Below are 23,016 nucleotides of genomic sequence, written 5' to 3'. Positions count from 1 at the left end.
GCACAATGATTATTATACATAATTACTAATAATTATTTGATTTATAATAATAGTTAACTTTATAGAGAATTTTAATGTTTACAAAGCACTTTGTATATTGTCTAATTTGATTTTGACACAACCATTATTATTATTATGCCCATTTTACAGACGAGGGAACTTAGATTCAGAAAGATGAAATAATTTGTCTTGGGTCACTCAACTAGTAAATATCTGAGGCAGTATTTGAAGCCAGTGTTTTTCCCCTTTGTCAAACTGAGGCAGAGCTGGGTGAACTTTAAGGTCCCTTCCAACACTAATGTTCTATGTTCTGTGTTCTAACATCCCATCCAGCTCCCACAGTCTATGTTTTAATGTCTCTTTCTAATTCTGACATTCTAAGTTCTACACTCCTGGGATCTTCATAATTAATAGCTAATTCTTGTTTTCTCTATCTCATCTGGTTGTCTTGTTTTTTGCATAAAAGTAATCTGAATACACATTTTCTCTCTATGTTCTGTATTCTAACATCCTGTCTAGCTCCCATAGTCTGTGTTTTAACATCTCTTTCTCATTCTAACATTCTAAGTTCTATGTTTCTAGGATCTTCATAATTAATAGCTAATTCTTATTTTCTCTATCTCATCTGGTTGTCTTGTTTTTTGCATAAAAGTAGTCTGAATACACATTTTCTGTCTATGTTCTGTGTTCTAACATTCTGTCTAGCTCCCATAGTATATGTTTTAACATCTCTTTCTCATTCTAACATTCTAAGTTCTACGCTCCTAGGATCTTCATAATTAATAACTAATTCATGTTTTCTCTATCTTGTCTGGTTGTCTTGTTTTTTGCATAAAAATAATCTGAATACACATTTTCTGCAGTTTCTGGCAGCACAAGGAATGTAGAGAGACAGAACAGGTTATAACAGGCTGACACAGGGAGAAAAGACTTCAAAACGTCCCAAAGGGAACCCCAAACAGGGAAGAGTAGAAATCCCCAATTTAAAAAGCTCTGTACATGCTCTCCCACAAATCCTAGCGATCATTTAAGTGATGCAGTAGATAATTTAATAAGCCTTCTGTTCTGCCTCCCCTCTCTCAGCAGGTGCTCAATGAAAGCTCTTGCATAGTAATTGTAAAGAATGATCTCTCCCCTTTTCTGGCACCTTGTGTGATAATTTGCATGGCCTGGCTCTCTACCAGGCAGCGGAACAGGGAGGCTGTTGAGGGCCAGGTCATGGCTGGACCTGGGGAGATCTCCTTGACTATCAAGTGCTCTTTTGGGGAGGCCTTCCCATCACTTCCAAGCCCTAAAGGGTCTGTGATGACAATAGCTAATCTATGTTTAGATCTATATATAAAATAGCAACTTGATGTTTGCAAAACATTATTCATATATCACTTGATCCTGACAACAATCCTACGTAAGAGATTCTGTTATTTTCCTCATTGCACGGATGAAGAAACTGAGGCTGAGAGAAGTTAAGTCCTTGCCCAGTGCCAGAAAGCACTTAAAGCATGATTCAGGTAGCATTTTTATCTACTCTGACACCCAGCTGTCTCAATAAGTGGTAACAAGCATCATACTAGCTTTGGATTCAGAGGACCTGGGTTTGAATCTCAGCCCTACCATCTTACTGGAACCCATGTGACCTTGGGCAAGTCACTCCATGTTGCTGGGCCTCAGTTTCCTAGTCTGCAATGTGAGAGGGTTGGATTAGGTGAGCTCTATGGCCTCTTCTATCCCTAAATCTATGCCCCTGTGGTCCTAATAACTGATGCTTGCAGTCCAATTTATCATTACAAAGCTATTTCACAGTCATTACTTGTTTCTCACAACAGACCAGAGAGGTAAGGGAGGTATTATTAATCCCATTTTACTTGGAAGGAAACCAAATCTCAGAAAAGTCAAGTGACTTGCCCAAGGTCACACACCTGATAAATAGCAGAACTGTGACTGAAACTTGGATTTTCTGACTTGTAGTCTAGTAATCTTTTCACTGGATTTTCTCTCTTTCTTCCCCTTGTCTACCAAAATTTTGTTGTTTAGTTGTGTCTGACTCTTTGTAACCCTATTTGGGGTTTTCTTGACAAAGATACTGGAGTGGTTTGCCATTTCATTCTCCAGCTATTTTTTATAGATGAGGAAACTGAAGCATACAGAACTAAGTGACTTGCCCAGGGTCACACAGCTAGTAAGTGTATGAAGCCAGATTTGAACTCAGAAAGTCTTCCCAACCTGAGGCCCTGCATTCTTCCCACTGTTTCATCTAGTTGCCCTCCATCCAAATTTACTCCATCTAAATGCTATACCTTGTGAGCCCTGGGCAAAGGAACAATGGATGGTTAAATTAGTTAACTGAATAAACAAATCCCTTCTAGCACTGTTTCTTGTTTCCCAAGTAGCATAATCATGGATTACTAGTTAGAATCTTAGAATACCAGAACTTCAGTGTTAGAAGAGACACTGGAGATTACTGCATTTTAAAGACAGGGAAGCTAAGGCCCTGATAAAGGAAGAGATTTGCTGAAGAACACACAGGAAGCCAGAATTCAAGCCCAGGTCCTCTGACTCCAGAGTGGGGCTCTTTTCACTGAATTAAACATCTTGTGTTCTCTCCCTTCTTCTTGAAGGTCTAGAGTGGTCGCCTCATTCTTATTTCAAGTAATAAAATTCAGTGTTGGTTTCATGAGGTAGGTTGAACCAGATGACTGATCTCCAAGGTCCTTCTTCATTCCTAACATTCTATGTCTCTTATGGCTCCTAGGTTTTAATATTCCTTCCAGCTCCAAGCTTCTCTTCTATGTTCTAAGGCACCATTAACATTCTATGTCCTAAGGTCCTTTCCAGTTCATTGTCTATATTCTATGTTGAAGATGAAGGGGATAGTGGTGGGGGTGGGGGAGGAGAAGGGAAGGTGCACATTGACTCCTCATATCTCAGAGAAGAGGTCCGAAGCCTTGGTTCTCTATTCCTGATACTTAGGCCAGATTGTTTCACCCTGGGAATAATGCAGTAGTTGTTTCTAAAGAGCCCGCATGCTGCTCTTATTCCTCATCTCCTCCCCGCCTCCTCCTCTCTTGACCGTGCTCAGTGACACCGTTTCCATGGTGCTTGGGAGTTTCAGAACTGGGGCAGGGGCTGGCTTCCTTCAGGGGCCTCCTCCCTGCAGTCAGAGATATTGCTCCGGATGACAGGGAGCCAAGAAAACCAGAATGGGGTGGGGAGGGGGAGGGGAACCAGCGTGCATGTGGAGGGTGGGATGGGGAGGCAGGAGGGAGATGGAGAAAGTCTAACGGGGGTGGTCTTTCCTGCTGTCACTTCTTGCTGGAAGCAAGCTCTGTAGAAAACTGCTTGGAAGAACGCACCCATCTGGGAAAGATCAGTCCCTTTCCCCCCTTTCTCCTCTAGTGTTGCTCTATATCACTTTCCTACAGCTCCAAGCCTTTTTTTCCCTACTGTGCAACTTATTAGTAATAGGGATGGCTCATATTTATGTGGGTGTTGTCATCACAAAGCATTTAATTTCCATTGTCTCTGTCAATTCTCACAGCAACCCTATGAGGCAGGTAGTAAAAGTATTAGGATTGTCATTGCTATTATTATTATGGCTATTACTATCATGGCTATTATTTCTCCTTCCCCTTTCTTTTTAATCTACCAGGAAACCAAGGCTCAGTACGTGAAGTGACTTCCCCAGAGTCACAAAACTAGTAAATGGGGAAGCCAGTCCAGTTTGTATGAGAAAGACCTGAGGATTTTAGAGGGATTCGAGTTCAATGTGAGTTAACTCTGTGAGCCTATGAGATCTTGACCTTCATGAACTGGAGTAGAAATTTGAAGTCATAGTCCCATCATTCTGGTCAGCTCCCATCTGGAGTATTGCCTTTAGTTTGGGGTACCACATTTTAAGGAGTACATTGATAAACTAGAATTGTGTAGAACATGGCCAGGATGGTGGGACGACTCCAAGCCAGGCCTTGATCCAAGGAAGAAGCTGGAGTCAAAGATTCAGAAGGTTTAGATTTAGAGCTGAGGGGACCTCACACACCATCTAGTTCAATCCCCTCATTTTATGGATGAAGAAACTGAGGTGTAGAGAGGTTAAGTGACTTCCCTAACTTCACACGCACAGTACGCATCAGAGAAGTGTTTGAAATGAAGTCTTCTGACTCCAGGGCCAGTGTTATTCCCGCTGTATACACTCTTTCCCCACAGGGGAGGACAAAACTTGGGGAGGGGGCCTCTTGCCGGCCAAGCAGGATTCAAATATCTGAAGGGCTGCCTCATGGAAGAGGAATTAGTCTTGGTCTGTTTGGTCCCAAAGGGCAAAACTAGTAATAATGGATAGAAATCTGCCAAGAGGCAGATTTTAGCTCAGTGAAAAGGAAAACTTGTTCACAATTAAAGCTGTCCAAAAGTGGAAAGGGCTGTTCCATGAGGTAACAAGTTACCTGTTACTGGGAATATTCAGCCGGAGGCCAGATGATAGAAATGTTGTTGAAGAGAGTTTTTGCTCAGCTATTGGGTAGACCATATGACCTCTGAAGCCCCTTCCAACTTTGAGATTCTCTATGATTCCAAGCCTGGTGCCCTTTCCATTCCAGTCACACTGGGGAGGCCCATAGAGCCTTGTAGAGCTAATGAGGGTCTAGGCTTGCAGGGACTCATCCTGAGGGCCCTAGTTTCTAGCCTTGGGGCCAGATCTTCCACAGCTGTGTTTTTTCTCAGAGACAACCTTTCTCCTCCTGGTATGGCTGGAAACCAGCCAGGTGCCCTGGGGCCAACCCTATTTATTTCCACTGAACAAAAGAAAAACTCCAGGAAGCAATGGATCTGATTTGGGACTTGGCAGCTCATCAGGGCAGAGGAAAAGGAACAGATTATATTTTCAGGCTGAGTTCCCTCCTGCTGCTTGATTGCAGTGATAGGGTTGTTAATAAGAGAGTGAGAACCCTGGATGGTGCCCCCTCCCTCTTAATTTGTCCTTTCATTCTTTCTCCTGCTTTTTCCCCAACCCCCACCTTCACCTCTTATGATTTCTTATCTTCTTCTGTAGCTTTGGGAATCTTGTCTTGAAAATAAGTCTCTGAGATCACACAAGTGGGAAAGGGATCTGTATGTACAAAAATATTTATAGCAGCTCTTTTTGTGATTGCAAAGAATTGGAAATCAAGAGGATGCCCATCAATTGGGGAATGGCTGAACAAGTTGTGGTATATGAATGTAATGGAATACTGTTGTGCTATAAGAAATGGGGAAGATACGGACTTCATGATAACCTGGAAAAACTTACATGATATAATGCTGAGTGAGCGGAGCAGAACCAGGAGAACATTATACACAACCACAGTCATATTGCTTCTGTGATGACTAACTTTGATAGACCTGGCTCTTCTCAGCAATATGAGTTTCAAAGACAGCTCCAAAGGACTCATGATAGAGCTATCTACATCCAGAGAAAGAATGATGGAGTCTGAATGCAGATTGAGGCAAACTATTTGCTCTCTCTTTTATTTTCTCTTCTTTTTTGGTTTTGTTTCTATTTTATAATGATTCATTCCATTGCTTATAATTCTTCTTTACAACTTGACTACTGTGTAAATAAGTTTAATGTGAAAGTATATGTAGAAGATAGATGGGATTCCATACCATCTTGAGGGGAAGGGGGGAGGGAGGGAGGAGAGGAAGGAGAAGAAAATTTAGAACTCAAAGACTTGTGGAACTGAGTGTTGTAAACAAAAACTAAAAAATCTGATTAAAAAAAGAAAAAAAGCCTCTGAACCAGGAAATCTGGGTTCTCTTTTCTGCCTCTGTATGACTGTGAGCAACTCACTTCTCTCTGGGCCCTCAGTTTTCTCTCTGTAAAATAGGGTGATTGCACTAGATCAGGGGATTCTTAACCTGGGTCCATGAATTTGTGTTTTGAAAGTATATTTTAATTGTATTTCAATAAAATTGATTTCCTTTGTAAGCCTTTGTGTTTTGTTTTGTGCATTTAAAAAATGTTATTCTGAAAGGGGGCTCATAAGAGGTGGAAGGAAATAAGTACATATATGTATATATTTCTATGTAATATACATAGATTATTTATATAATATACATATATGTATGTGTGTAGCCTATTATGTGCCAGTAACTATGCTAAGCAATATATATTCTGTACATACATATATATTTAAATTATATTTTCTCATTTGATGCATAATCTTCCCCATACTATCAAAGGGGACTATGACTTAGAAAAGATTAAGAATTCCTGGACTAGATGAGTCTTCAGTATCTTTCAGCTTTATGATCTCATCCTATGAGAAATTATCGAATCTCTCCCCCATATAAGAAGAAAAATACTGAACTACCATAGGCCCATCCAAAGCAATGTCAAATCTTGGTTTCAGCAAGTTAATTTAATAAAATGTTTATTAAGCATCTGATATACTTAAGGTTTTGTACAAGGCACTGGGAAAGGTATAGTGGTGGGTAAGCCAGACACTGCCCTGCAGATGCTTACATTCTAGTAGGGGGAAATAAATAATACATCTATGACATGTAAGAAAATAACTACAATCCAAGACAGAATGTGAGAAGTACAAAGGGTGAGACAGATCTGAGAGCTTACATTCTATTGGAATATAATATAAACATATATATATATATAATATAAACAAATATAATTATATATAACAAATATACATACATATATATATAATATAAACAAATATAATTTCCAGAAAGTAGGGCACTAAAACCAAGAAAGAGATTGTAGAGATGGATTAGAGAAGGCTCAGAGCAGATCCCCAGGGGGCATGCACACACGGAAGGGTAGCAGATGGATGCTGATTCAGCAAAATAACCTGAGAAGAAATGATCAGGTAGGTAAGAGAACCAGGAACAAGAGAGAACAATGCTCTGGAAGCCTGTTTCCTCAGCCATAACATGGGGATAACAATAGCACCTACCTCCCAGGGTTGTTGTGAGGATCAAATGGGATGATATTTTGAAAACCACTTAGCACAATGCCTGGCATAGAGGAGGTGTTAGATAAATGCTTATTCCCTTCCTTTTGTTCCCTTCCTAAGATATCCAAATGTTTATATTAGGAGCTGAGTTTCAGTCTCTGGATTTTCAAGTTGAAGATACAGAAACCCAAGGCTGTTCACTTCTCTTTACCACCTCCCTCTTGCACAAAATCCTGTATTACAGGATTGTATATAATTAGAATATCCAACTGGTCTAGAAGCTTTTCAAGGATGAGGACCATATCTTTTGGACATTTGGACATTGCTAGTGGTTCTCTCAGAGGTGAGAACCCATAGTCATTGATCCATGAACATTTACTTGAATCACTCCACTTTTTTAATGAAATTATTTTCTTAGGGGGAGCCAATGGTTTTTTTTTTTAACTCATGACTCCAAAGGGCCTTTTCTCATTAATTCTTACCTTCCCTAACATCTCGTAGCTTTTGCCCCTTGGCTGCCTTCCTCATCTTTGGCTTCCATGGCACTGCTCTCTCTTGTCCTTGCTTCTCTTTCAAGCCCGATCATTTCTTCTCAGGAGGCCCTTTTGTTGGATCAGCATCTGGGCCTTTCCCAATCTGTTCTACAATCTCTTTCTTGGTTTTAGTGTTTTCTTTTCCGGAAATAATGTTTATTTATCTGTATTCATTTTGTTTCACTCCAATAGCACTTAGTAAGCTCATTGAAGCCAAGGACATTTTGTCTTTGTATTCTTATCATTTAATATAGTGCCTGGCACATGGTAAAAGCTTAATATGTTTTGGGTGAATGAATGAATTTATGATACCTTTTGCTCCCATGGGTTCAAGTATCATTTCTAGGCAGATGACTCCCAAATCTATGTAGCTGGATGTCTTTTCTCTCTTGAACTCCAGTACCACACCGTCATCCAGACCTCTTTGGACATCCTGTAGGTACCTCAAATTTGGCATGTCCCAAACAGAATTATCTTTCCCTCCAAATCCACTTATTCAATCTTCCCTTTTCTCATTGAAAGCACCATCATCCTTATAGTCCCTTAGGTTCATAATGTTGGAGTCGTCCTTGATGATTTATTCTTCCTCATGCCTTACTGTTATCCCATCCAATCAATTGCAATGTCTCATTTAGTTTACCTCCACAACATATCTAGAATTGACATACTTTTAAACATTCACACAGCTATTACATTAGCTCAGGTCTTTATTACCACTTGTTTGGACTACTGAACCAGCTCCTTTGTTGTTTTTCCTATTTCTAATCTCTCCTTTCCCATTCATCTTCCATAAAGTTATGAAGATAATTTTCCTAAGGCACCACTCTTATCATGTCATTTACTTGCTCAAAAAATATCAGTGGTTCTCCGTTGACTATAGGATAATGATTCAACAAACACCTATAAGTGCTTGTTACATGCTAGGTGCGTACTAAGTACTTGATAAAATAGAAACTCTTCAGTCTGATATTTAAGGCCCAACATAATATTGTTTCTACCTCCGTTTCTAATCTTATTTCATATCACTCCTATTCACGAATTCTACATTGTAATTCAACTGTACTTCTAGTTTTCCCCGAACTCAATCCTCAGTCTCCTAACTTCACACATTCTCAAAAATCAGCCATCATACTTGGAAGGCACTTTTGCTTCAATTTCCCCTTGCAGAGTCCTGTTCTTCTCTTAACAGTGAACTTAAGTCAAACCTTCTTTGAGAGATTTTCCATTGGTGATTCTGCCCTTCTTGATTTATTTTAAACCATAATTATTTGTGCACATAGTGATTTCCTCCAGAAGAGTCTAAGGTCCTTAAGGTCAGCAACTATGTTTTTTTGGTCTTTGTATCTCTAGTGTCTGGAGCATGGTAGGCTTGTTAAAATGCATCAGATTTAATTTAATTCTATCAAACCTACCTGGTAAATTTTTTCCTTTCCCTTACATCTTCTACCCCACTGCAAAAAGAAAAACAAAACCTTTATAACAAATAATCTTAGTCAAGCAAAAGAAATCCCCCTTTGACCATATCCAGAAATACATGGAGTCACCAAAGTCTTAGGGCAATTTTAAGGTATTAAAGCTTATGTATATCTTATTTTGAACCTTGAATCCATCACCTCTCTATCAAGAAGTGAGGAGTATGTCTCGGTAACAGTCCTCTGGAATTGTGGTTGGTCATGGCATTAATTAGAATTCTTAAGTCTTTCAAAGTTGTTTGCCTTTGCAGTGTGTTGTTTCCATATAAATTGTGCTGGTTCTGATCACTTCACTCTGCATCAGTTCATACAAGTCTTCACTCATAGGTGTCTCTGAAACCATGCCTCTTGTAATTTCTTATGGCATAATAATATTTCATTACATTGAGCATTAGTTGTGGAGTAACTATATACCTTGTTGAATCACTGCCCAACCAACAGTAGCCTAGGGTTCTCCAAAGTGGAACCACAGAATGATAGAATCTCTTAGCTAAAAGGGACCTCAGATAGCATTCAGTACAACCTCCTCAACAAATGGTTACTAAACTTTTACTTAAAGATCTTCCTTTAGTCATGGGAGTCTCATTACTTCCTGGGGCTATATCTTTCATTGTTGAGAATAGCTTTGATTATAGGAACTTCTTCCTTATACTGAGCTGAAATCAGACTCCTCTCTCCCCTGGACCCAAGATAAAGAACTCTGATTTCTGTCACATATGACAGCTGTCAGGTATTTGAAGGCAGAGGTTATTTCCCTTTTCTCTTCTTCTCCCTCTCCCTTCCCAATTGGCCACAAGTCTTTTTTTTCCTCCAGCATAAATCTCTTCGGTTCCTTGAATTGCTCCTTGATATTACAGGGTTCAAGTCTTCTCAACTTGGTACTGAGGGTTCAGCCAGATTCAGGGTCACCTTTTGCTGTAACCAAACCAAAATGAAGGGAATGGTGGTAGAGTGAAGTGTTAAGTAACATCACTTCATACACAAACATCAAAGTAATCACTTAGGAGAGATGTTACCCTGTTGCTGCCAATTCATTTCAGTATTATGATTGATTAGACAGACATAGAAGCTTATCAGCATTCCACTGGGACAACTCTCCATTGTCTAGGCCCCTGAAGACCTCATTTTGGGATGAAGATGATGGTTATTACTATTAATAATAGTAAAGATCTGGGATGACAGTTGGGTAAGAAAAATATTGTAGATCTAATTGAGAGTCAGTGTAATGAACCTGGCTTCCCCTTGACTGGTAGGGCTTTCTTTCTTTCTGTTTCTCCCATTGCTCTCCTTATTACTCCTTCTTTAAGTCACCTGCACTGGGTATAGTATAATGGATGAGAGGTGGAGGAGCTTGCTGAGCTTCTCATCTTCTGAAAGTTTCAATGCCTCCTCCCTTCCCCCACACCCTCCTGCCCCTTACTCTGCACTGATGACAGGAACTTATTAAGACAGAGGGGGATTTTCCATATGGTGCTTTCAAAGGGCTGGGCCAGTAGTTTTAATTGGCAGATTTCGTACCGAGAGTGTTAACATTTATTAAAGTCAGCTCCTCTGATTGCCTTTTAACAAGGCAGTGACTGTGCACAGGAGATAACATTAGGTTTGGCCAGTGGGGCTTCCTAGGCGGCTTAAAATAATCAGGCAAAGGAAAAATAGAAACGGCTTAAGGAATGACACTGTTAGTCCCACTGTAGCTGCCAGCCAGATCATTACCATGTGACATGATGACCTGGGGGGCTGGGTGTCCAGGCAGGGGGTCCTGAGATATGGAGAGATTTCATAGGAACATAGATTTAGAACTGGGAAAGGACCTCAGAGGGCATTTAATACAACCCCTCCATCTTACAAAGAAGGAAACTGTGGCTCATGAAGATAAAATGACCCATCCACAAAAGTGATAAAAGAGGAATTAAAATCCAAGTCACTTGACTCCAGATCCCGTATATTTTCCACTGGCCCATGCTGCAGCAGGACATGGGGAGAAAACAAAAGCCACCGTTGCTGCTACACAAACAAATGATGCTGGCACCCTGTGCTACAAAGTGTCCTTGGCAGTATTTGTCCTGGAGTCAGGAGGTTTGAATTCTGATTCAGTCATGACCTCGCCCTGTGGGCTTATGAAAGACACAGTGCCTCTGAGTCTCAATTTCCTCATCTGTAAAATGGGAAACATAATACTTATGAAACCTGCTTCCCAGGATTTTCCTGAGGAAAGCACTTTTGAAACTATGAAGTGCTATATCAGCATGAACTTTTATTATTATCAAGAGTACGCATTGGTAATATTTATAGACAAGCTAAAGTGTGTTGGCGAGAACATCTGCTCAGCCTTTGGCAAAGTGAAGCATTGTGATATGTGGGTGTTGTGCAAGGTGTTGGAAAGTGTGTGTGTGTGCGCGCGCGCGCGCGCGCGCTCGAGTGTAAAAAGGATAGGAAAGACCAAAGGTGATTTGACTAACCTATTAGCTTAGTGCAGGCTGCCTGGAGCCATACAGTCCCAGACTTAACAAACGTCAGAGTTGGAAGGGAGCTTAGGGTTCATTCAGTTGATTTCTGCCATTCTACAGAAGGGAAAACTGACTCAGAGAGAGGTAGTGACTTTCTCATGGTGACACAGCTAGTTGGCAACAGATCTGGGACTGGGACCTAAGTCTCCTGCTTCCCAGGTCATTGGCTCATTGGAACAGAACACCTTGTTCCCTCTCCGGGTGGGTGAGTCACCCACTCTGTGAAAGGGGAGCCCTTTGAAAGCTCCTGAAGGGCAGCTGCTACTCTTGGGCTCCTCTGAGCCATTAGCCATTCAAAAATTCTTACTTTTTCTCTTTGATTCTCTCTTTCTCCAGTTTCTCCAGACATAGGCGTGGTGGGCTCTGGGGTCTCTCAGCTAAATCAAAATCATATTTCCCTCCTAACACACACAGCACTTTCTGTCACAGGCCTGTCCTTTGGGAAACTTTGGGAGCGGGATATTATGTGATTGTAGATTTGGGGCTGAAAGAGAACAGAGAGTTCATCTAATTTAACCCTATTACAGATGAAAAAAAATGAGGCCTAAAGAGGTTAAGGGCCTCATTCAGTGTCATACAGGTAATATCAGAGGTAGTAATTGAAACCATACCCTGCCACTCCTTAGACAGCACCCTTGACACTAGACCACACACACTCATTGCTTTTTCTTCTAAACTATGCTGCTATAGGTATGTAGAATATCTACAGTTTGGGCCTTAATCTTTTCAAAAGCATTTTTTTTAAACTTAAAAAAATCACCAAATAGAGACATGCCTTCATTTCAGATTCAGATTGTCATGTATGGTATATTCTGAGGAATTTAACTCCACTTAATTTGAAAGACTGGAAACCTTGTTAAACAAAGATTTATTGAAGGAGCTGGTGATGTTTCACATGGAGAAAAGAAGACTTAGATATGACCTATATGCCTGGGGGTTGCATAGAGTTTCCTGGCTTGCTTCCAGTGAACCATGTGTGCTAGATTGTCACTTGGGACATTTGGGGATGATGAAGTAGCCCCTTCATTGGCTCCAAAGTAGGAAGAGCTGATTACTCAGTAGACCTTTTAAAAAAGGAGTGACTCTGCCTTTGGCTCTTTCATATAGCAAGTATCTTTTTTTATTACACTTCCAATATAGAGATGATGGAGTAATTTTGCCCTCTCCCTCACCCCAAAGCAGGGCAGTTAGAGCAGGAGGACTCAACTAGTTGAGCTTAAGATTGGGCCTCTAGCCACCATTTATGGTTCCTGTTCCTAGGGTAGGTGCCCAAACATAGATCTCAAGATATGTCTAGGCTTGGAGGTGACCTTGTGAGTATTAGAGACACAGAAGTCCCGGGTCTATCAGGTGGAATTGAATGGCAACAGGGAGGAATTTCTTTGTTGAAGGGGGTGACTATCATGATGAGGACCACAAGCCTTGGCTTGGCTGCCCAAGAGACATGAACTTTGAAGGGACAGTGCAGAACAGAGGTGATATGTAATGTTTATTAAGCAGCCTGAAAGCTGCTTTATATTCTGATGAGGTTTAAGTCTTAAACTGCCAGATTCTAACAGTCATTTTGAGTTAAGTTACTGAATCTTGTTTTAAGTCTTTCTGTCAATGTAGTCTTGTGATTATTTTGTGTTTCACATTTTTATTTTCAGTTTGTAGGAAATAAATACCTGCCCCATACCTGATTCATCTTGTGCGTTGAATACCTTTTTACTCCTCATTTTTGATACATGAACCAAAACCTTAATCAATTTTGCTTCAGGCACTGGGGTCAGGGTTTAAAGAGCCAAGAGTGTGGGAAGTTAGATGCTTCTTGAAGATGTTCAGCCTGCCCAGGACTTAACTTAGTTTGATCACACATCTGGGTCCAAAACACTTAGGCCGCTTAGGGGAAGGAAGTTAGGTTTAGTGCCCTAGCCCTTTGTGCCCAGCAATAGTTAATACTGCTGATGTGTTCAAATACTTGAAAGTGTTGAAAGACTTATTCAAATCACCCACATTCCCCAATGAATTGCAGAGAAGGTGTTAACCTGCCTTAGTAGGGGGAGTACCAGGTGTTCCCTGTGCCAATCCCAGTTTGGTTACCAGGAAGAGATATTAGATTTGCTTTATGTAACCCCATAGGGCAGAATTAGAAGAAATGGGTCATAGAGAAGTAAACTTTGGCTTGATTAAAAAAAAAGAACTTCCTAAAAATTTGGTGGCGAGTTTCTCATCACTAGAATTTTAGGTATCATTTGGATTAGATGTTCTCTGAGGTCCCTTCTGGTTCTGATTGTCAATGGTTCCAGTCAGAGTGACTTGGAATGAGAATATTCAGTATCAAAACAAGGAACAGCTTGCATCTTTGTCTCTGGCACTGGGGTTTATGATAGATTGTTACCCTGGAGCTAAGATCAAGTTTCTCTTTGGAGAACTGTAAAAAACATGCTTTATTTGAAACAGTGTCTGGTTTAGCATAATGATTTTATTTTAATTATTGCTATGCTCTGATCATGACATTTTGAACCTGTTTTATTTGTACTCATTAACAGCCCTTAGAGAGGCAATAGGGTGTAGCAGATAGAGGGTCTGCCGCAGAACTAGGAAGATATGGGTTCAAATCTTGCCTCTCATGTATGGCAATATGACTCTGGTCAAGTCACTTAACCTGCCACTGCTTGAGGCAGCTCTTTAAGACTATACATTGCAAAGAAGTTGCTGATCTGCATTAATTGAGGGGGTTTCCTCATCATGGATTTCTCTGTGCCAGTGAAAGAGAAGGTTCGATCCTTATCCCTATGCTGAAAGCCTCAACATTTGAGACTCTATGGTGAGTCTCTGAAGAGAGGACACGAAAAGTTTGTTCCAAGCAGATATATTGAAACAGCGTTACGATCATGAATTGATCTTCAGTCTCATTGTCCAACTAAAGAATGACCGGCCTTCGGAGAATATGGCACTGGGGAAAGAAATTCTGCTCTAAAGAATTTCCCTGCTTTTGCTCATAGACGCAGTCATCTTCTCCCTGTTGTGCAGGCACTTGAAAGCCTGGGATTTAGGGGACTTCAGATGTCAAATACTATTTCCCACTCAAGTTATATTTATGGGATGTTAGAGCTGAAAAGGACCTTAGAATATAGGTAGGTAGGTAGATACAGATGAAAGATAGATAAATGGATTGATTATAGATAGATAGATAGATAGATAGATAGATAGATAGATAGATATAGATGACAGGTAGATAAATAGATGTATTATAGATAGGTAGGGTAAATGGATGTATAATAGATAGCTAGACTGATAAATAGAAAATGTATTAAGTGCTGAGCGTGCCAGGCACTTACTAAGAACTGGAGATACAAATACAAGCAAAGAAATCATCCCTTCTCTCAAGGAGGAAGGCAACACATAAAGGAGAAATGGAAAGGGGGAAAGGAGGAAGAAACCCAGGGCAGGGGCAAAGAGGCTATAGGGGAGATAAAATCTGAAGAGTAAGTCAAGCAGGATTTAAAAACATCAATACTGGAAGACTGATTCTACAGATGAAGAAAATGAGGCTTCGGTAAGCAATGTATCTTGATCAATGTCCTTTATCCAGTTACAACTAGAAGCCAGGTCTCCTGGCACCAGTCCAAAGCTCCTTCCCCTATGTCACTTTAGAAGCGCATCTTTCTAGGTGAGGATCAAGTGAGATAATTGTTAAAAGCACTTGGCACAATGCCTGACACATAGTAGGAGCTATATAAATGCTTATTTCCCTTCCATTTTAAGGCCTGAGAAGAGCATTTTGGACTTTGAGTTAATTCTCCTTGAGTTGGTTCCTAATATTTTTTGAGGCTATTTGCTTATGCCTGACTGCTCGGGAGGTTCTCTCTCTCTTGTTCAATTAAGCTCATGCCTGCTTTTCAGCCTGCTAAATGAAGCCTTTGATCACAATGGAGAATTCACTGTTTCAGTTGGTATTACAGCTCTAAATCTGCACATTTCCAACAGCCACTGATTTTAATTGAAATGGAAGGGCTATGTTTTTCCCCCTCTTGGGGTTTAATTGTGTTTTCCTGAGTATGAATTGCTGACTGTTGGTATCTTTTATGAAAGAAAGAATCATGGAGGGAGAGAAGAAAAATGAAACCCAGCATCTCTGAGTTGAGGCAGGAAAGAATAACTTGCTTCTTCAGGTGTAGCAGGATCCCAAAGCCATGATTAGATGCATTCTAATTTTAGTTCTGGTCCTGCTACATGGCTCACTATATGACCAAATGATCTTGGCCAAGTCACTTGTCTTCTTAGGGTCTCCATTTTCCCATTTGATCAATGATGGGTTTGAGAAGTCTTTAAATTCCCCTGGCTCTGAGATCCTATGTTCTGTCCTCTAACATTCTTTTTTGACATGCTATGTTCTACATTTTAGGGCTCCCAAGTCTATGACAAGATATTATCTGTAATCTTTTTTGGGCTATGTGGGGAAAATAATAAGAATGACAGCTAACATTCATATAATGCTTTAGGATTTGCAAAGTGCTTTACATATATTGTCTCATTTGATGTATCCTTAGGGAATTTTTTGAGACAAGTAGGTCATTTTATAAAAACCAGGGGAAAGGAGAGAGAGAGGACAAAGAAAGAAGTAGGGAAATGAGACCACTCCGATGTTCCAGGAAGAGTAGAGTTTCCTATAGTGCTCCCACTGGACTACCAAGATACAAATTCATAGAGGTGTAGAATTGGACCTCAGAGGTGGCCTTATTCTATAGAGAACATCCCCAATGACTGATCATCCAGAATTTGCTTGAGAATTTCCCGTGTTGGGGAACTTACTACCTAGCAAGCCAGGCTGCTGTATTGCAAGAAAGTCCTTTCTTAAATCAAAACCTAAAGTCTAGAAGCCAAAATAATACCACCTCTTAAGTCTAGTGCCTTCCTTCTGTTAATTATTTCCTATTTATCCTGTATATAGTTTGCTCTGTATACCTTTTTTTTTGCATTTCCCCCATTAGATTCTAAGCTCCATGAAGGCAAGGACTGTATTTTGCCTCCTTTTGTATCTCCAGTGCTTAGCACAGTGCCTGGCACATAGGAGGCACTTAATAAATATATATTGATTGATTTATTGATCACCACCATTGAACTTAATTCCATCTGCAAGGTCCAAGCACAAATTTAATTCCTTTTCTCCATGATAACCTGTGTCAGAAATTCTGACAACAACCTTAGTATCTCCTTAGTCTTTTCTTCTCCATGATAAATAGTCACAAACAAATAGTTCCTCCAAACAATCCTTTTAGGATGACCTCAATTCTTCTCTCTCCCTTGATCACTCCTCCCTCTTAATGTCCTTCTTAATGTAAGGGTGTCAATAGAGCAGTAAATCAATTAACTCTCCCCAGCCCATTTAAAGTAAGTGCAGAAATGACAGGTCCAGATATTAATTGAGAATGCATGTTGATCAAGTTAATCAAATCAGAGGTATGAAAAAGTCTCAATATTTCTATTTTGTCAGCCAATCAAAATCTTTACACTAAATTTAGCCCATGATCAACTAGAATAATATTGCAGAGGAAGTATATTTAGATTGGCTGAGGAAATTTGATAATTTCCTATCAACTTCCTCCCCCTTCCTCCTCAACCTCAGGCCTGCATAGAACCAAGGATCTGGCTTAGAACCCAGGAAATTTGATTCAACTAGGTAGAATGAGTATTCTAGCTAACCCCCCAAGATAGAATTATTTAGGAACTTTGGTCTCAGTCTTGGGCTCCCCTTCTCTCTCTCTCTCTCTCTCTCTCTCTCTCTCTCTCTCTCTCTCTCTCTCTCTCTCTCACACTCTCACTCACCCCCTGACAGGAGGATCTTTTGAACTTTAGATGTTCTGGAAACTTATCATTGATGTCCTAGGAGCTTTCCTGATTCAGCTATGGCTACATTGGGATACAAGTTCAGACTATACTCAGATTCAAGGCTCTAAGAATATAGCAGAAAAGCTATGGCATACCTAAGGGGAAATATCTTGAATCTAGTAAAGAGGCATTGAAATTGTGAAAGAGAAATTGTGAGTTACAACTTTGCCACATGTACTTGTTAAGCATTAGCCCATTTTACATTATACTCTTATATATATTTGTGGGAAAACATTTCATAGATTTTGGGGGGATACTACCTCAGTAAACACCCTTTCTAAATGCTAATAAATCTGATTGGTCGACTGATTATCACAGCAAGAAGCATACCAGTGGGTGCTCATGAGCTCTAGCATTAGAAAAGACAATCTCCCCAAATCCTCAGGGCTACTTTCAGGCCCTGAAAGGAGATAGTAGTAGTGGGAACTTTAGTACAAATGGGATTTGGAATAGTTACCCCGTAGCATATGCTTCACTAAAATGTGGTACCCAGAGTAGGGTACAATCTTCCATAAGGCAGACCAAGACAGAGTCTGGAGAATCATCTTGCCTTCATTATTATAAGGTAAGATCGCATTAGCTAGTTAAGTTGCTATGTCATGTTCATACTGAGTTTGTAGTACCACAGTTTATTTTTTTGCAGAAGTTTTTGTTGATATCTTCTTTCTATTTTACATCATCATAGTTATTCTTAGGATCCCTCCCCATTTCAGAAAGCCATCTTATATAACAAATAGTATTTTTAAAAACAAAAAAAGAAAAAGAAGAAAAAATTAATATATCTGATAAATACTTAAAAAGTCTGAAAATGTGTGCAGTATATAATGCCTGTAGATCTCCCACTTCTGTGAAAGTGTGGGTGAGAGGTATCACCTCATATTTCTTCATTAGCATCCTCCTCGATCTTTATAATTTTGTCACATTCATTTTTAATCTCTTGTGCGTGGTTATTCTTTCCATTTACATTGTTTTAGTTATTGTGTATATTGTTTTCTTGGTTCCGTTTACTTCACCTCTGTATCAATTCACCTAGATCTTTTCATGCTTCTCAGTTATTCATCACATGAATTTCTTACATCACAATAATATTTTATTACATTCATGTGCCACAATATATAGCCATTCATATACCACAATCTAAAGCCATCCCCTCAATCAATTGCCACATATTTCCTTTCCAATTCTTTGCTTTTATAGTGTTGCCATAGATATTTTGATGTATATGGAGACTTCCTTCTTATTGATGGCTTCATTGTAGTCTAAGCCTAATAATGCCTATAATAATAATAAATATAATAATAGACATAATAAAGGCTAATAATAATAATAAGCCCTGGTTCAAAGTGAAATTTTAGTCACTCTATTTGATTAATTCCAAATTACTTTCCAAAACGCTTGTACTATCTCATAGCTCTGCCAACAATGTATTAGTGTGCCTATCATTCCACAATCCTTCCAACATTGACTACTCCATTTTTTGTGATTTTTGCCAATTTGAAGGTGTGAGGTGAAACCTTAGGATTGGTTTGCATTTTTGATTTGCATTTATCTTATCATTAGTGATTCTGAATATTCTTTTGTGTGGTTTGTGAATACTTTGCAATTCTTTTTTGATAATTGTTTGTTCATATCCTTTGACCATTTATCTATTGGGGGAACAGCTATTAGTCCTGTGTGTGCGACACACATAAATTTATATATTTTGGATACGAAACCCTTACAAGAAATTTGATACAAAGCTTTTTTCCTTACCCACTGCTTCACTTCTTATCTTAAATTTTGTCTCTGCAGGTACTTTTTCACTTCATGTAATAAAACTATTTTATCTTTTCTAATTGCTTCTATTTCTTGTTTGGTTGAGAATATATCTCCTGTCAAGAGTTGTGTGAGGCATATGATTGACTTCTTTCCTGATTTTTTTAATAGTATGATCTTTAATATTAAGTTCACTTAAAATGTATTATGGAATATGGCATGTCAGGTGTTGGTCTAAGCCTAATTTCTGCCAACTGTTTTCTATTCCACAGTTCATTTTTACAAAAACTGTTATCTAGCAATGTCCTCCCCCATTTTGTGCTTTGTAAGTGTGTGTGATTTTTAAACTCAAATATAAGACTTTACACTTACTCTTACTATATGTCATCTCATTAGCATTTGAAAACCAATGGACTCATGGTTCCTTGAAGTATGGAATAGTATCAGGGCCAGTCCTCTCAAGCAGAAACAGTGAGCAAGGTTTTATTGTTTAGAATGGTTTGAGAGAGTTCTTGTGGAGTAATGGAACTTAAAGCCAGACTACTTGTTAAAGGATGGATCACCACAGCTGTCTCCTTTGGCCAAGGACAACACCATCAGTGAGGTCAGCATCTTAAAAATGTTCCATCAAAGAGCAGAGTATCTTTTTTGCCTAGGTCCCTATCTAGTGCATTGGTCTTAGTTTGTCAGGAGGCGATATTTTAACTTTTGGCATCTGTTTTGAACAGCCAAGATGTCAGGCAACCTTTAGAAAAGTCTAATTTGCACATTTAATCCAGAGTTTTAGAATTGAAAGGGACCTTGGAGATCATCTAATTAGGAAATTGGGACCAAGGAAGGAGGGTAACTTGTCCAAGGTCACACAGAGGTATTTGTGGCACCAGAGTAAAGACTCAAACCCAGGTGTCCTAAATTGCCAGTCTAGTGATCTTTCCACTGCATCTAAACCATTTCCCAAGTCAAGTTGTCTGGCCCTCCCCACTAGATGTCTCTGTCTGGAAGTTAGAATGATCCCATCATAGCCTAGGAATTTGGCAATATCCAGTCCTAATGTTGTGTTCCTGAATTTTAATTTCATCTGGGCCACTGAGCACCTAGAAAAAAAAAAGTGCTGACCCAGGAAAAAAGCTTCAGTATCCTCATCTGTAAATGAGGTGTTTGGCCTAGAAGATATCTAACTCTGAATTTTTAAGTTCTATGTACCAAGTGTGAAAGTGGTGGATACTTTGTGTTCACATGATGGTGCTACAGTAGTCATGTCTCTGCTCTGCCGTAACTATTTATTCCGTATTTAATTATGAATGAGCACATTGTAATCTCTCATAGTAAAATGTAAGATCCTTGAGAGAAGAAACTGTCTCATCTTTGTATTTTTACTTACAGTGTCTTGCATAATGCTTGGCACATAGTAGGCACTTAATAAGATGGATTGATTGAGTTTAGTTTATAGCCTTTGCCCGCTAGGTGTCACTCTACACAGAGGCAGCAGCCTACTTGCACCAAGTCTCCTTTGACAGGTACACAAAAGATTCTCTTTTTGTGCATGTGTTGGCTGCCCAGCCCTGCCAAACTGCCCACTTCAAAAGGCCCAGCAAGAGAAAAACTCTTGCTGAGGAAGGTTTTGAATAAATTGAGGGAATGATGCAAAATTATTGCTTAGGACTATAAAAACAGTACAATATGTGGTTCTATATCCACATCCCCTCTACCCCACTGTCTTAGAAATTTCCCAGCTTAATCTTGAGACTCTGTGTTAATATTACACAGACAGTCAACTTTTCACTGTGTGTGTGGTTTATTAGACATAGTAAAATGGCAAAGCCGGGACCGTGGTAGGTGGCGTTGCAAGGCGGTGGCTCTGGAGGTGGCTGGGCCCCGGCTGCTGGACCGGCTTCGCTGAGTCTCATGGAGCCTGATCCCGATCCCGGGCCCGAGGACGGGGCGGCCTCCCCGGAGGCCCTGCGCTTCCATGGCGACGAGGAGATCATCGAGGTGGTGGAGCTGGGTCCCGGCCCGCCCGACCCCGATGACCTGGCTCAGGAGATGGACGGAGTGGACTTCGAGGAAGAAGAGGAGCTAGAGGGGGAGGGGGCGGACGAGGTGTGGGGGGACGAGGTGGACGAGGGTGTGGACGGCGGCATGGAGAGCTCCGACGACAGTGAGGTCACCTTTGCCCATCACTCAGCCTCCGTGTTTTGTGTGAGCCTGGACCCTAAGACCAACACTCTGGCAGTGACGGGGGCGAGGACGACAAAGCCTTCGTGTGGCGGCTCAGCGATGGGGAGCTGCTCCTGGAGTGTCCCGGCCACAAGGACTCTGTAACCTGTGCGGGTTTCAGCCACGACTCTGCCCTGGTAGCCACTGGGGACATGAGCGGCCTACTTAAAGTGTGGCAGGTGGACACCAAGGAAGAGGTTTGGTCCTTTGAAGCGGGGGACCTGGAGTGGATGGAGTGGCACCCTCAGGCACCCGTCCTCCTGGCAGGCACAGCTGATGGTAACACCTGGATGTGGAAGGTCCCTAGTGGTGACTGCAAGACCTTCCAAGGGCCCAATTGTCCAGCCACCTGTGGCCGAGTCCTCCCTGACGGGAGGAAAGCCGTGGTTGGTTATGAAGATGGCACTGTCCGGATCTGGGACTTGAAGCAGGGAAGCCCCATCCATGTGCTCAAAGGAACTGAAGGTCACCAGGGCCCGCTGACATGTGTGGCCACCAACCTTGATGGGAGCCTAATTCTCACCGGTTCTGTGGACTGTCAGGCTAAGCTGGTCAATGCAGCCACTGGCAAGGTGGTAGGTATCTTCAGACCAGACACCGTGGGTCCACAGCCTAACCCTGGGGAGGATGAAGAAAGTGAATCCAATTCGGTGGAATCCTTGGGCTTTTGCAATGTGATGCCACTGGCTGCTGTTGGCTACCTTGATGGGACCTTGGCCATTTATGACCTGTCTACACAGAGCTTGAGACAACGGTGCCAGCACCAGTGACCTCAAGTAATACAGGTGCGCCTGACATAGCTGGTTCCGTGTACAAGAAGACTCAGGGATTCCACTCAGGCACCCCACCACCATTCAGCCTGCCCTCAGCCCTGGGCTCCACAGGCCCACTGACCCCTGGTGCCACCCCGGGTTATGCCCCGGCCCCGTTCCTGCATATCCTGCCTGCCCACCAGCAGCCCCATTCCCAGATGCTACATCACCACCTCCAGCAGGATGGGCAGGGTGGCGCTGGCCAGCGTAGCCAACCCAGTACCCTGCAGCCAAAGTCTCAGGCCACCAAACCCACCTATGGCAGTTCTCCATACTGGACAAACTGAGCCCCCTGGGGGGGAGGGGGAAGATACTGGACCTGAGAGGAGAACCAACACACAGAGACCCATTCTTGGAGACCGGCATTTTATTAGAAGAGTACTTACGGAGAAACAGTAACTGTCTCAGCCAAGAGTCCGTCTGGGGGGAGCATCTGCCTGCCCCTGATTCACTGTTGTATGTAATATATTTATGTATGTATTTGTAAATGTCATAGAAGCCTACATACTTGTGGTGTCTACAAAAAAAAATAAATAAAAAATAAAAAATAAATGGCAAAGCCACTGTAAAATGCTCCCCTAGCATTGAGTGCTTTACCCAATCCTCTTCCAGCACTCACAGATCAAAAGAGAAATAAGGGGGACCAGTGCTCACCAGTGGTCAGGTATGGGGTTCACTTCTAAGTTCTGGATAGGAGCTATTTATGAGGTGGGAAGGTGAGAGAGTGCTGGGATTTTCTCACAAGCTGAGGTTTTTGAAAATTTTTCCAACTCTCTTTCTGGTCTGGACATGATTCTTCTCATGCTCTCCCCAGTTTGGATCTTCCGGTTCTCCACTTGGTCTGGACTTGGCTCACCAAATTCTAGTCACCCATTGATACCTCTGGTACCCAGTCCAATCCAGCT

The 23,016-nt window shown here is 41.1% G+C and overlaps 1 protein-coding gene across 1 annotated transcript; it reads left to right on the top strand.

The window, feature by feature from the left end:
* Positions 1–20,987: 20,987 nt before the first annotated feature.
* Positions 20,988–22,398, top strand: LOC118842076 (angio-associated migratory cell protein-like). Its single transcript, XM_036749735.1, is given in 3 exon segments — positions 20,988–21,315; positions 21,318–22,065; positions 22,158–22,398. Coding segments are annotated over 3 exon segments (1,317 nt in total).
* Positions 22,399–23,016: the final 618 nt, after the last annotated feature.

Source organism: Trichosurus vulpecula, chromosome 3 (genome assembly GCF_011100635.1).
Source record: "Trichosurus vulpecula isolate mTriVul1 chromosome 3, mTriVul1.pri, whole genome shotgun sequence".
Lineage (NCBI taxonomy): Eukaryota > Metazoa > Chordata > Mammalia > Diprotodontia > Phalangeridae > Trichosurus > Trichosurus vulpecula.
The sequence above is the reverse complement of the archived record's forward strand: the minus strand, read 5'-3'. Positions and strand labels throughout refer to the sequence as shown.